Source organism: Oncorhynchus masou, chromosome 12, assembly GCF_036934945.1.
Source record: "Oncorhynchus masou masou isolate Uvic2021 chromosome 12, UVic_Omas_1.1, whole genome shotgun sequence".
NCBI lineage: Eukaryota > Metazoa > Chordata > Actinopteri > Salmoniformes > Salmonidae > Oncorhynchus > Oncorhynchus masou.
In genome coordinates, this window is record NC_088223.1 from 70,680,783 (window position 1) to 70,696,316 (window position 15,534).

Consider the following 15,534-nt stretch of genomic DNA (forward strand, 5'->3'; position numbering starts at 1 on the left):
TCTGATGATCAGCTAACTAGTTACTACGAATTCGGTAAACAAGTATTTTTCACTAATGAAGTTTATATTAATTTCATACTAAACACCTTAAACTTAACAATTTCAACTAGTAAATATATCGACGAACCCATAGTTGGCTAACTGGTTGGCATTGGTCGTTAATTAGCTAGCTAGACAGCTAATGTGTTAGCTAGCTTGCTAGCCAACTAACTGACATTCGGCAGTTTTTACTGCAGCGACCCCCGTTGGTAGTTGGAACTCCGTGGCAGTGAATGGAGCAGGATGGCTGCTTTGCCTGTTCCCTGCCCAGTGCGATTGGGGATCGTGAAGAATGGAGGTCTACCTGCTCAGTTGCATAGGTACACCCTGGAGAAAAATCTGCACAAGATGGAGAAGCTGCTCAAGAAAGGTAAAAACAACTATAACACAACAGTAATGTTGCATGAGTAAACATTTTTCACCCCTACCATAGACTGTAACGTTATATGGATGATTCCTGAACCAGAATCTGGCTTTAGTTAGGAGATGTTGACATGGCCAATATCCTTTAAGCACAAATGATCTAAGAACCTACCAGGTACACTCCCAAATCCGTAAACACGGGCACCCTCATAGATACCAACCTGCCCTCTAAATACATCTCTGCTGTCTTCAACCAGGATCTCAGCGATCACTGCCGCATTGCCTGCGTCCGTAATGGGTCCACGGTCAAACGACCACCCCTCATCACTGTCAAACGCTCCTTAAATCACTTCAGCGAGCAGGCCTTTCTAATCGACCTGGCCCTGGTATCCTGGAAGGATATTGACCTCCTTCCATCAGTAGAGGATGCCTAGTTGCTCTTTAAAAGTGCTTTCCTCACCATCTTAAATAAGAATGCCCCATTCAAAAAATGTAGAACTAAGAACAGTTCACCCCAGACTTGACTGCCCTTGACCAGCACACAAACATCCTGTGGCGTACTGCATTCGCATTGAATAGCCTGCACAATATACAACTTTTCAGGGAAGTCAGGAACCAATATACACAGTCAGTTAGGAAAGCTCAGGCTGGCTTTTTCAACCAGAAATTGGCACTAATTCCAAAAGGTTTGGGATACTGTAAAGGCCATGGAGAATAACAGTACCTCCTCCCAGCTGCCCACTGCACTGAGGCTAGGAAACACTGTCACCACCGATAAATCTAAATCAATCGAGAATTACAAATAAGCATTTTTCTATGGCTGGCCATGCTTTTCTACTGGCTACCCCGACCAACAGCTTTGCACCCCGCAACAACGTGCCAAGCCCCCCCCCTCCAGATGTTCTGAAAGAGCTGCAAAATCTGGATCCCTACAAATCAGTTGGACTAGACAATCTGGACCCTCTTTCTAAAATTATCCACCGCAATTGCTGCAACCCCTATTACTAGCCTGTTCAGCCTCTCTTTCGTATCGTTTGAGATCCCCAAAGATTAGAAAGCTGCCACGGTCATCCCCCTCTTCAAAGGCGGTGACACTCTAGACCCAAACTGTTATAGACCTAAACTCAGCAACAAAAAAAAAACTTCCCTTTTTCAGGACCCTGTCTTTCAAAGATAATAAGTAAAAATCCAAATAACTTCACTGTAAAGGGTTTAAACACTGTTTCCCATGCTTGTTCAATGACGTTCTTATTTTCAAGGCTGTTGACGGCCTAGGAACAGTGGGTTAACTGCCTTGTTCAGGGGCAGAACCTTTAGGTTAGTAGTCCAACACTAACCACTAGGCCACTTGCCGCCCCACATGTCTGTGGAACTTGTTCTGTTTATGTTGAAGTTGTTGAATCTTATTGTGTTCATACAAATATTTACACATGTTAAGTTTGCTGAAAATAAATGCAGTTGACAGTGAGAGGACGTTTCTTTTTTTGCTGAGTTTATATCCATCCTGCCCTGCCTTTCTAAAATCTTTGAAAGCCAAGTTAACTAACAGCTCACTGACCATTTCGAATCCCACCGTACCTTCTCCACTATGCAATCTGGTTTCCGAGCTGGTCATGGGTGCACCATGGGTGCACCTCAGCGACGCTCAAGGTCCTAAACAATATCATAGCCGCCGTCGGTAAAAGACAGTACTGTTCAGCCGTCTTCATCGACCTGGCCAGGGCTTTTGACTGTCAATCACCACATTCTTATCGGCAGACTCAATTGCCTTGGTTTCTCAAATGACTGCCTCGCCTGGTTCACCAACTACTTCTCAGAGTTCAGTGTGTCAAATCAGAGGGCCTGTTGTCCGGCCCTCTGGCAGTCTCTATGGGGGTGCCACAGGCTTCAATTCTCGGACCGACTCTTTTCTCTGTATATATCAATGATGTCGCTCTTGCTGCTGGTGATTCTCTGATCCACCTCTACGCAGAGGACACCATTCTGTATACATCTGGCCCCTCCAGACAAGCTTCAATGCCATACAACACTCCTTCTGTGGCCTCCAACTGCTCTTAAATAAAGTAAAACTAAGTGCATGCTCTTCAACCGATTGCTTTCTGCCCGAAAAGCATCACTACTCTGGACGGTTCTGACTTAGAATATGTGGATAACTACAAATACCTAGGTGTCTGGTTAGACTGTAAACCCTCCTTCCAGACTCACATTAAGCATCGCCAATCCAAAAATAAATCTAGAATCGGCTTTCTCTCCCAACAAAGCCTCCTTCACTCATGCTGCTAAACATACCCTCATAAAACTGACTATCCTACCGATCTTTGGCGATGGCATTTACAAAATTGCCTCCAACAGTCTACTCAGACTACATCCAATTTGCTATCACAGTGCCATCTGTTTTGTCACCACCACCCACCACTGCAACCTGTATGCTCTCGTTGGCTGGCCCTCGCTACATATTCATCGCCAAACCCACTGGCTCCAGGTCATCTATAAGTCTCTGCTAGGTAAAGCTCCACCTTATCTCAACTCACTGGTCACCATAGCAACCCCCACCCGTAGCACACGCTCCAGCAGGTATATTTTACTGGTCATCCCCAAAACCAACACCTCCTTTGGCTGCCTTTTCTTCCAGTTCTCTGCTGCCAATGACTGGAACGAATTGCAAAAATCACTGAAGCTGGAGACTTATCTCCCTCACTAACTTTAAGCATCAGCTGTCTGAGCAGCTTACTGATCACTTTACCTGTACACAGCCCATCTGTAAATCAAAATCAAATCAAATTTATTTATATAGCCCTTCGTACATCAGCTGATATCTCAGTGCTGTACAGAAACCCAGCCTAAAACCCCAAACAGCAAGCAATGCAGGTGTAGAAGCACGGTGGCTAGGAAAAACTCCCTAGAAAGGCCAAAACCTAGGAAGAAACCTAGAGAGGAACCAGGCTATGTGGGGTGGCCAGTCCTCTTCTGGCTGTGCCGGGTGGAGATTATAACAGAACATGGCCAAGATGTTCAAATGTTCATAAATGACAAGCATGGTCCAATAATAATAAGGCATAACAGTTGAAACTGGAGCTGCAGCACGGCCAGGTGGACTGGGGACAGCAAGGAGTCATCATGTCAGGTATTCCTGATGCATGGTCCTAGGGCTCAGGTCCTCCTCCGAGAGAAAGAAAGAGAGAATTAGAGAGAGCACAGAGGACACCGAATAGGACAGGAGAAGTACTCCAGATATAACAAACTGACCCTAGCACCCCGACACATAAACGACTGCAGCATAAATACTGGAGGCTTAGACAGGAGGGGTCAGGAGACACTGTGGCCCCATCCGAGGACACCCCCGGACAAGGCCAACCGGGAAGGATATATCTGTAAATAGCACACCCAACTACCTCATCCCATATTTATTTTTTTCATCTTTTGCACCCCAGTATCTCTACTTGCACATCATCATCTGCACACCTATCAACCTAGTGTTAATGCTAAATTGTAATTATGTTGCCACAATGGCCTATTTATTGCCTTACTTCCCTACTCTTCTACACTTGCACACACTGTACATATATTTTTCTATTGTGTTATTGACTGTACGTTTGTTTATCCCATTTGTACCTCTGTTTTTGCCGCACTGCTTTGCTTTATCTTGGCCAGGTCGCAGTTGTAAATGAGAACTTGTTCTCAACTGGCCTACCTGGTTAAATAAATAAAAAAGTAAGCCCAGGAAGCAGCCTTCAATTTGCCATTCAGCAGGTTTTAAAGCTTATCCAATGCTGCGGAGGTGCAGCTTAAAGTTATTTACCCGAGAGAGTTAATAAACGCAGCAGACATTCAATTAGCAACTATTGTCATTTACTGCCGTCACGGCCAATGTGTACTTCCAAAAAAGGTTTAAATAAAAGGTTACGGGGAACAAAATGGCGCCATTTCAGCGAGCTCCCGTGGCATTTGTAAATTTATATTTTTACATTAATCTCCTAGCTTGAAAAAGTGGTAGAATTGGCTAAATAAGTTATCCTACAATGAGTCTTGACGGCTATTTCTCAAATCTCAGACAACATGCCCAACAGAACTACTAAGAACTCGACCAAAACCACCACCCCTGTAGATGTGCAGGAGGAGCTAGCTAACGTTAGTGAAGCTAATACCATTGCGGATCCAGGCACAATGGACCTGGTGATTCAAAAGATGACTGATAACATTACTAAAGTGATCGATGTTAAGATAAGAACGGTCTTGGAAGCAATAGCAGGCCATTCAGCTGAACTACAGAGGGTTGTGAAATGTGTTGATGAGGCGGAAGGAAGAATTGCTACAGTGGAAACTTCAATTACTTCTATGGACACTAAGATAAATGCACTTGAGAAACAGGTGCGCGAAATGGCGGAGCACATTGACGACTTGGATAATCAAGGACGCAGGTGCAATATTCGTGTTGTGGGACTCCCGGAAATTTCTGAAGGGACACGCTCAGTAAAATTTTTTGAGGAATGGATCCCTGGCTACCTACAAATGGACACTAAGGCTGGTCGTGTGAAGCTGGACAGAGCCCATCGCTCTCAGGCACCGATACCCGGTCCCAACCAGCGCCCACGGCCAGTTCCACAACTTCACCGACAAGCAGCGCGTCATGGAGGCAGCTAGAAAAATCGGCTCTGATGGTAGTCAACGTAAAGGTCCAAAGGTCTCATTCTTCAATGATTATTCCACAGCGGTTGTACGAAGACGCAAAGCATTTGATGAGGCGAAGGCTCGACTCGAGAATGAAGATGGACTACGCACTGCTGTACCCGGCTACATTGAAGGTTATGGTCAACGGATCGCCTATAAAAACTCTACACACCTGAAGAGGCTGCTGCGTTTATTGACTCTCTCGGGTAAATAACTTTAAGCTGCACCTCCGCAGCATTGGATAACTTTTTTATTTTTAGTTGAATCTGATCATGAAACAGTGGTGTGAGTTCTCACGTACTCCGGTTCAGTAATATTCGTATCTTTATTATTTTTCTTGCTAAAGTAACTGCCGCTATAGCTCAGGCTGAGATGTGTGTGAATCCATATTGGTGCCCAGGCTTGGTTTTAGGTGGAATAGCCTCAATCTTCTTCTATTGATTTTCATTTCCATATGTACAGTGCCTTGCGAAAGTATTCAGCCCCCTTGAACTTTGCGACCTTTTGCCACATTTCAGGCTTCAAACATAAAGATATAAAACTGTATTTTTTTTGTGAAGAATCAACAACAAGTGGGACACAATCATGAAGTGGAACGACATTTATTGGATATTTCAAACTTTTTTAACAAATCAAAAACTGAAAAATTGGGCGTGCAAAATTATTCAGCCCCCTTAAGTTAATACTTTGTAGCGCCACCTTTTGCTGCGATTACAGCTGTAAGTCGCTTGGGGTATGTCTATCAGTTTTGCACATCGAGAAACTGACATTTTTTCCCATTCCTCCTTGCAAAACAGCTCGAGCTCAGTGAGGTTGGATGGAGAGCATTTGTGAACAGCGGTTTTCAGTTCTTTCCACAGATTCTCGATTGGATTCAGGTCTGGACTTTGACTTGGCCATTCTAACACCTGGATATGTTTATTTTTGAACCATTCCATTGTAGATTTTGCTTTATGTTTTGGATCATTGTCTTGTTGGAAGGCAAATCTCCGTCCCAGTCTCAGGTCTTTTGCAGACTCCATCAGGTTTTCTTCGAGAATGGTCCTGTATTTGGCTCCATCCATCTTCCCATCAATTTTAACCATCTTCCCTGTCCCTGCTGAAGAAAAGCAGGCCCAAACCATGATGCTGCCACCACCATGTTTGACAGTGGGGATAGTGTGTTCAGGGTGATGCGCAGTGTTGCTTTTACACCAAACATAACATTTTGCATTGTTGCCAAAAAGTTCGATTTTGGTTTCATCTGACCAGAGCACCTTCTTCCACATGTTTGGTGTGTCTCCCAGGTGGCTTGTGGCAAACTTTAAAGGACACTTTTTATGGATATCTTTAAGAAATGGCTTTCTTCTTGCCACTCTTCCATAAAGGCCAGATTTGTGCAATATACGACTGATTGTTGTCCTATGGACAGAGTCTCCCACCTCAGCTGTAGATCTCTGCAGTTCATCCAGAGTGATCATGGGCCTCTTGGCTGCATCTCTGATCAGTCTTCTCCTTGTATGAGCTGAAAGTTTAGAGGGACGGCCAGGTCTTGGTAGATTTGCAGTGGTCTGATACTCCTTCCATTTCAATATTATCGCTTGCACAGTGCTCCGTGGGATGTTTAAAGCTTGGGAAATCTTTTTGTATCCAAATCCGGCTTTAAACTTCTTCACAACAGTATCTCGGACCTGCCTGGTGTGTTCCTTGTTCTTCATGATGCTCTCTGCGCTTTTAACGGACCTCTGAGACTATCACAGTGCAGGTGCATTTATACGGAGACTTGATTACACACAGGTGGATTGTATTTATCATCATTAGTCATTTAGGTCAACATTGGATCATTCAGAGATCCTCACTGAACTTCTGGAGAGAGTTTGCTGCACTGAAAGTAAAGGGGCTCAATAATTTTGCACGCCCAATTTTTCAGTTTTTGATTTGTTAAAAAAGTTTGAAATATCCAATAAATGTCGTTCCACTTCATGATTGTGTCCCACTTGTTGTTGATTCTTCACAAAAAATACAGTTTTATATCTTTATGTTTGAAGCCTGAAATGTGGCAAAAGGTCGCAAAGTTCAAGGGGGCCGAATACTTTCGCAAGGCACTCTATATAAAGGATGAGGCTATTGAGTGGCAATGTGGACTTAAGAGTCTACATTGGAAAGTTTAAATCCCCTGCATGTTAGCTTGTGGGAAAACCTCCTTTTGGATCTTTACATGTTTACTTTACATGTTTACTTCCCCCCTGCCCACCCCCTGATTTCCTCACTAAGGTATTTCTAGACTTTTCAGAATTAAACTCAGACACTGCAGTGGTTCGAGGAGATTTTAATTGTTTGTTGAACCCCCTTATTGATAGGTTTCCCAGTGGTATAGCTTCACTCTCTCCTCAAGCTAAGTCACTTAAAGCTATTTGTGATGATCTGGGGTATGCGGATGTCTGGAGAGCTTTTCATCCCTCCAACAGAGAGTTCACTTTTTTCTCTGCACCTCATGGATGTCAGACTAGAATATATTACTTTTTTATGCCCAGGATGTCTTTGCAGTCTGTTTTATCCGCTAGGATAGGAAGCATAGTCATATCTGATCATGCTGAGGTGATCCTGGACATAACTCAACGGGGCATTCAATCGGTCAAGACATTGGAGGTTGAATACAACCATTCTTAAAGACCATATATTCACATATTTTATTACAGAGTTTAAAGTATTTTTCTCTTAACTCTCAATCAACAGATAACCCATCTCTCCTTTGGGAAACCTGTAAAGCGTACGCCAGGGGTGTGATTATTTCATACACAGCCACTAAGAGACGGAAAAAGCGTGAAAAGCAAAAACCGTTACAGGGTGAATTAGGAACTAAAGAGAAGGACTATATTAAAACTCCCACTCGTGCCCTATTAAAGAAATATCAGTCCTTAGATCAACGTTGGACTCTCTCCTAACACAGGGCGCTGAAAAGAAAATTAGATTTGTCAGGCAAAAGCTATATGAACATGGCGATAAGCCAGGAAAGTACTTGGCATACCTAGCTAAAAAGAGAGCTGACTCTTGAGTCAATTGCTACTATTACCGATTCTGATGGCAATAATTTATATGAAAATAAATTGATAAACGACTTAAGAAATTTTATGCAAACCTTTATGCCTCAGAACTGCCAAATGATGCACCCAAATTAATGGAGAACTTATTTTCTAAGATTGAGCTCCCTACTATCTCCAAAGAACAGGAGGCCTCTCCTTAATGCACCTATTACAGAGGAAGAGATCATGTTCGCAATTAAGAATCTGCAAAATGGTAAGGCCCCAGGACCAGACAGGTTTTGTAGTGAGTTCTATAAAGAGTTCCATGGCTTGATCCTTGAGCCATTGCGTGATATGTTTAACCACTCATGTTCAAATGACCAGCTCCCTCAAACGCTGAGAGTAGATAACATATCACTTATTCTCAAAAAGGGAAAATGTCCAGTCTTGTTCCTCGTACAGACCAATTTCCCTTCTGAATGTGGATAGAAAATAGCCACAAGATTAGAGGACTCACTGCCATTAATTGTGAAAGGAGACCAAACTGGCATCATTAAGGGCCGTAAGTCATGCAACAATGTCAGGAGACTTCTTAATGTAATTCAAGCCTACCAACAAAGTGCTATGGATGGTCTTGTGCTCTCCCTAGATGCTGAGAAAGCATTTGATCGTGTGGAGTGGTCTTACCTATAATATGGTTTAGGGGACGACTTTATAAAATGGGTGAAAGTTTTATATGATGATCCTCAGGCTGCTGTCCTTACTAATGGGCTAAGGTCAAATAGCTTCTCTATATAAAGCGGTACCAGACAGGGCTGTCCTTTGTCCCCTCTCCTATTTGCACTCTTTATGGAACCACTGGCCGATGCCATCAGGGCTGCCTACTATACAGGGGCTGCTCATTGGTGATGTTCACCATAAAATAAGCTTGTATGCTGATGATGTCCTGATATTCATCTCTAGTTCTGAGACTTCAATTACATCTCTTATTAATATTATTGAATTATTCAGCGAATTCTCAGGCTACAAGATTAACTTAACTAAATCAGAGTCTTTGCCACTTGGTAACCTACACACTGTACCTAATACTTCTCCCCCCTTCCCTTTTAAATGGTCTCCCTCAGGTTTCATGTATCTGGGTATATTTGTAACTCCTAAATTCCAGCAAATGTACAAAGCCAATTTTGTTCCCTCGTTTGATACAATAAGACAGGATCTGGAGCGCTGAAACTCTCTCCCGATTTTCTTGGTTGGGTAGGATATCCCTCTTGAAAATGAACATTTTACCTAGACTACTTTACCCAATCCAAATGATCCCAGTATTACTCTCCAATAAGGTAATAAAGGATGTAAATGGATGCCTAAGTTCCTTTTTATATGGAGTAAACGCAAGCCAAGACATAAGATGGCAATATTGCAGCTGCCAAGTTCTATGGGCTGCCCAATATCAGGTTCTATTAGTCGTGTGCCCACCTATGTTATATTTCTGACTGGATCACAAATGATGGCTCCTCTATTTGGTTAGACATTGCGACTTCTCTTTCAAAATACCCCTTACAGGATCTTTTCTTTTTCAGAAGTTTCAAGTCTATAGAAGATCACTGCAATAATCCCATTACACTTAACACACTCAGTTCAACGCTTCTTGGGAAGGTCCAAACTAACCTCTGCTCTTACCCCAATTCTTAACAACCCAGATTTTTCATCCAGGATTGCTGGATGCTGGCTTTAACTTTTGGCTTAATAAGGGCATACGCAGACTAAATGACTTATTTGCTGATAAGATTTTATTCGCTTTTTCCGCTTCCTACAAGTAAGACATTATATTCTGAAGAGCACCACCTTAATTGGTAACCCTGATGTCTGTCATTGAAAGAATGCTTTTTTTCCCGCAAAAAAACATGCCTTTTTTATGATGCTTTAAGGTCCTTTTCTGCGGTCAACACAGAGGGTGAAACAAGTGTGTGTTACTATTGACGAAGAGATGTGGGAGGACATTTGGAGATATGCAAAACAATATCTATATGTAATCATACTAGAGCAATCCAATTAAGAGTAATACACAGATTGCATATCCCCAAATCGCAGACATGCTTTTAGCCCCACTTCCTCTTCTCCTCAGTGTCTTAAATGCAAAACTGATACAGGCACCCTAACACATTGTTTATGGTCATGTACCAAAATACAAAGATACTAGTCTGGTGTTCTGCAAGAAATTGAAAAGATCCTAGGGGTTGATCTAGAATTGGACCCAGTTTCTTTACTGTTGGGTCTTCCTAGTAGGTATTTTACTTCTGTGGGTAAGAGGAGGCTTTACAATATCCTTACCTCCGCAGCGAGGAAAAACATCCTTTTACAGTGGATTAGTGATAAGGTTCCTTCTATTAAAGATTGGCATAAGATACTATTTGAATGGGTGCCTCTGGAATCTGACATGTACATTGCATTCTAAAACAGACCAGTTCTACAAAGTATGGGAACCTTATCTAAATTACCTAGAACTTGAGGTATCAGCTATTATGCTGCAAGGATTCTCTTAGAATGGTGGGGATCTATGTATTTCAGAACTACACTGTAGGTTCCACACTTGGAACGTAACTTCTTGAGCTTTTTTGTTTAATTTCTGTTTGTAAGTTTGTTTAAAATGTATGTATTGAGAGATGCGGGGATGGGTTGAGAGAAGCGCCGAGCGGGAAGAGGAAAATTGTGTGTGTGTGTATATGTATGTGTGTGTGTGTGTATATACATACGCAGGTATGTGTGAGTGCTGTTTAAAAAAAAATACTATTACAAAAAGTTACATGAAACAGAAAAAAATGCCTCTGGCACGTTCAATGTATTGATGTGTTGTATAGTTCCGACCTGTGCATGGCAGTAAGGTTAGTGCTATCCGGGATCAATGATGTGAGCAATTTACATTGGAGGTGCATTATAGGCAGTGGATTGTACATTCTTATTTAGAACTTTTTTGGAAGTACATACTGGCTGTGATGGCAGTAAATTATGATAGTTGCTACTCATAACTTCATCATTTGTGAGTAACGAATTAATCTTGACATTATTAAGCTGGTAAATGATGAGTTCAATGGCTGCGGAAAGGGGATGCCTAGTCAGTTGTACAACTGAAATGTCTTCCGCATTTAACCCAACCCCTCTGACTTCTCCTGTAAAGCCAGATTCTGGTTCATATGATCACTACCTACTAGCACCTACTCAGTGAGCTTGACAGTTATGACTAAATGGCTACCTTATGAAGTGAATCACTTGAAAGCTGTTCTGATGCTGTGCTGTAGGTGTGGATGTGGACTGTGTCAATCACTTGGGCCAGACACCTCTGTTCTGTGCATCTCTCCTGGGCCTAGCAAGTGTCACTGAGCTGCTTCTGCAATTTGGAGCTGACCCCAACCAGTAAGATTGACAAGTCATTCACACACTCTCATGTCTCCTCTCTTTTTAGACATAAAATAAATACTTCGAAGATGTGTAAGCCTTTTAGTGCAGCATGTTTTGTGATACCATACTGTGAGTGACCTATTTTCCTGTGTAGTCGCTGTGAGGACAGGAGCACCCCTGTCCACGCTGCTGTGTTCGCCTGTAATCCCTGGCTGCTGAGCGGCCTGCTAGACGCAGGGGGGGACCTAAGGCTCCACGACCACAAAGGCAGGAGCCCTCAAGACTGGGCCGAGGCTGGGGCTCAGGAGCACAGCGCCAGGGTTGGTGCTCACAGATACAATGATCAGATACATACTGTATACACTACTAATCTCTCACTCCCTCTCTGTCATAAAGATGCTTAAGTTCCTGAAGAGCTGTGTGAACCACATGCACAGCCTGTCTCAGTCCCCCCAGCCCAGGGAGCTGCGCCGGACCCCCACCTCCACCTCTTCCAAGACTCTGCTGCGCTCCCCCTCTCTACTGGAGCTCCTCAAGTCTGGGTGAGTAGCCGGGGGATCCTACATTAATACTGCCCATTTTTGGGGGGTTTGTTTTCTTAAAATCTGTATGTTAACATTTCTCCCATGTTGCAGTGGCTCTGACCTGCACCTTAACAGAAAGATTACCAAGTCCTCTGCCTGTGACACAGTTCAATGTTTTGGCTTTGGAAAGGTATTTGCCTAAAATAGTGAAGTTGATGAAAACCAAAATAATTTGCATCATGTGCCCACGTCATATTAGGATTTTTCCCTATATCATTATTCTATATGTGTGTATGTATGTAAGTATGAGTTTATTTGGATAAAAGCATCTGCTAAATTGCATATAGTGTGGTATATATTTTGGAATGGCAGTATTTTGTTTCTGGATGAGAGTGAGTGACTGGGTTTTCTTGCTGGGCTCAGTTGTGTATAGATAAACCGGGATATGCGTTGGGCCTTCTGGCCTCCCTGCCTGTGATTGGGGACAGTGAGTTGGGGCAGGCGGACGACGAACCCCTCCTCTCCTTCTCCTGTGGCGCCTTCATTACCATGACCAAGTAAGACTACTGAGGACTGGAACCACGTTTTATATAACTACTATGGGATTGCATCAAATAAGAAGCTACCGATTTTAGATGTTTTTTTCCTCTAAACTGGTTGTTCCATCTGTCAGTTACAGCTGGAAGGGCTGCAGGATCACTGTGAAGGAGCTGCAGTCCATCTCTCCACAAGGAGGCAGCCAAGAGGCCTACCTTGACCTGATGCTCATTGAGCTGGAGTACTGCAAGTGAGAAGACGATGACACTCTTTGAACTCTTTAAACAACTTAAATGACTGCTGCGTTCTCAAATGTTTCTCCAAATGATGGTCTTTAACATAAAGTACACCTGTCATTTCAGTGCTATTTATGCTGTTTATGGATATACAGCATAACCCAGTAACTGCTGTGTGACTGTCTGTTTGTAGCCAGCTGTTCCATCCATACCTGCTGCAGCTGATGGCAGTGAGCATGTCCAGTGACCTGATGAGGGTCCGTCTGGTGTTTGAGCGGGTCCACGTGGGCTCTCTGCACAACTTGCTGCACCAAAGGGTAATCCCCACCACACATACACACACTTTCAACATTTATATGTGTTTTGTACTTACACATTCATTCAATTTAACAAATGTATTTGTGCACCTTACCAGCGTGCTGAGTTTCCAGTACTGCGTGCTGAGACCATGCTGTTGGTGGTGCTGCAGGTGTGTGAGGCTCTGCTCTACCTGCACGGTCGGGCCCTGGTGTTGCGAGCGCTTTCCTCCCACAGCATCCTCCTCACACACCCTGGCGTGGCCAAACTCTCCGGCCTCGGCTTCATGGTGCCCAGGTAGGAAAAAAAGGGAACTTGCACTACTAGGTCTTTCTTTTTCCTAAACAAATTTTGTTGTAGTCCATGCGCCTGCAATGAAATACTGAACATTATTCCATAAGGGTGGTAAGTAATGAGTATTGGTCTGTATGTCCTGTTCTTCTCCCAGTGACAATAGTCACCGAAGACCCTCGGCTCACCTGTCCCTGCCCCCAGGCCTGTACAACTGGGCCGCCCCTGAGGTGATCAGACGGAGACCCTGCACAGGGAAGGCTGACCTCTACAGCCTGTGTGCCATCATCCAGGAGCTCTATACAGGTAGCTACTCTGTCCGTTGTCCACTGCAGCAGTGTGAATATTTGTGTGACCTTGGTGTGTGTGTTCTACCGTAGACACAGTGCCGTGGGGCCCGGTGGACCCTTGTTGGATCAGGCAGACTGTAGAGTCGGGCCAGGCCCTGGCTACAGATTCCAGTGTGCCCCAGCCTTACTATGCCCTGGTCAGGGTGGGCCTGCAGCCCCGCCCCGAGGACCGCACACACAGCCTGCAGGACTTGCGCTATACACTGCGCCAAGACATGAAGGTATAGACTGCAGCCTAGGCACTCCGCCAACATAAGCAATGGTTGGTGTCGTAATAGTGGCAGCAGCCTCACATGGATTTGTTATTATGACCTCTCTGTGGTGATCCTGGTGTGTGTGTGTGTGGTAGGAGCTGTCCCAAGTAGGGGGAAGGAGGAGGAGTGGGCTGTACACAGACATAGGAGGAGGGCTCAGGCCTGCAGGCTGGAGTCCAGAGTCCGCCCCAGTCAAGGAGCCTGCAGGTGGTGGTGGTGAACAGAGCACATACAAAACACCCTGAACAATATAAACATATTAAAAAAGGGTTTTATCCATGTCTTTTCCCCTCTTTCTCAGACCTCAGGCCTACCGCCTACACTGACCCACAGGAAGGTTCTTTAGGCAGTTCCATGGACACTAAAGTGGACAGGGAGATCCAGGACCAGCTCAACGAACTGGACAAACTGCTGGACAGAGAGAACGAGACGGAGAGGGGAGAAGGAGGAATGACAACAGACTCTGAACAGCCCATATTCCACCGTGACATCTCTTTTAGGGACATCCTGCCCCTGGATGACTGGCGCCTGTGCTCTGTTGTGCCATCGGAACCCTACAACACCCAAGAAGAAGAGTCTGACTCCAGCACTGTAACAGAGGAGGAAGAAGAGGAGTGGACAATTATGAAGGAGAGGGCTGTTCAGCCAGAGCGCCCAGTGTCCGGAAAGCTCTCGGAGCACATCAGCTCCATCGTCCTCAACCTCAAGGTCTCCCAGGTACTGTTGCAGCAGTCCGAGTGCAACCTGGCCACCGTGGAAACAGGCCGTTCTCGACGGCAACAGGAGCGGGGGGCGGTCGACGAGGTGGACGGAGGGGCAGAGGGAAAAGATCTTCAGACCCCCCACATCTCCTCCTCAGCCTCCACGTCCCTCTCCTCCACTCTCTCTGGGTCGGTGTGTAGTTACATGTCCCGCGCAGTGGGGCCTCCTTCACAGTACCGCCTCCTACCACATGGTGTCCACCCCTCTGCCAAGAGACTGGAGGCCCAGCTACTGAAGGGAGGAGAGTCCATGCCACTCAGCGCTGAGGAGCTGGCCGCGTGGCAGAGGGAGTATCCTGCAGAGGAATACCCTAATCTGGAGTGCACTACTCTGGAGTGCCCTTCGGAGGAGTACCCTACTTTGGAGTGCACTACTTCGGAGGGAACCGGCAGCGAGGGCGAGGAGATGAGCCACTATAGCTCGGCTCCGGAGGACAGCTTTGTCAACATATGCCCCAGAAGGCAGCAGCAGGTAGCACACCACCACAAATGGCAACCTCTGGTATTACACACACACACACAACTGCAACTCTGAGTCTCACAAAAGTGCCATGATTGGATGAAGAATATATTCCCATAGTACAGTTTGTCACAACTATAGCTCTTTCCAGGTTGTGTTGTGACTATCTGAGTGAGTGACTGCTGTCTGTCTGGTAGGCAGGTAGAGATGGAGGCTCCAGAGGGACAGTGAGAGGAGGTCCGCAGGCAGAGACAAAGCAGCAGTCAGTGGACAGACAGGAACTCACTGACAGGTACAGAACACTGACAAAGGCAGCACTGTTCTCTGCTCTAAATCCATATGCATACGGTAGAAAGTAA

General features: G+C 44.8%; 1 protein-coding gene across 1 annotated transcript in view; it reads left to right on the top strand.

Moving 5' to 3' along the window:
- Positions 1–239: 239 nt before the first annotated feature.
- Positions 240–15,534, top strand: part of LOC135549392 (inactive serine/threonine-protein kinase TEX14-like) — a 32,851-nt gene continuing 17,556 nt past the window's right edge. The window contains exons 1-14 of the mRNA XM_064979372.1: positions 240–409; positions 11,366–11,480; positions 11,620–11,785; positions 11,862–12,007; positions 12,101–12,179; positions 12,413–12,546; positions 12,663–12,776; positions 12,956–13,079; positions 13,178–13,356; positions 13,508–13,656; positions 13,731–13,921; positions 14,050–14,161; positions 14,256–15,187; positions 15,373–15,467. Of these exons, the coding sequence (XP_064835444.1) occupies positions 283–409; positions 11,366–11,480; positions 11,620–11,785; positions 11,862–12,007; positions 12,101–12,179; positions 12,413–12,546; positions 12,663–12,776; positions 12,956–13,079; positions 13,178–13,356; positions 13,508–13,656; positions 13,731–13,921; positions 14,050–14,161; positions 14,256–15,187; positions 15,373–15,467 (2,663 nt within the window). The 5' untranslated portion in view covers positions 240–282. The remainder of the gene's footprint in view (positions 410–11,365; positions 11,481–11,619; positions 11,786–11,861; positions 12,008–12,100; positions 12,180–12,412; positions 12,547–12,662; positions 12,777–12,955; positions 13,080–13,177; positions 13,357–13,507; positions 13,657–13,730; positions 13,922–14,049; positions 14,162–14,255; positions 15,188–15,372; positions 15,468–15,534) is intronic.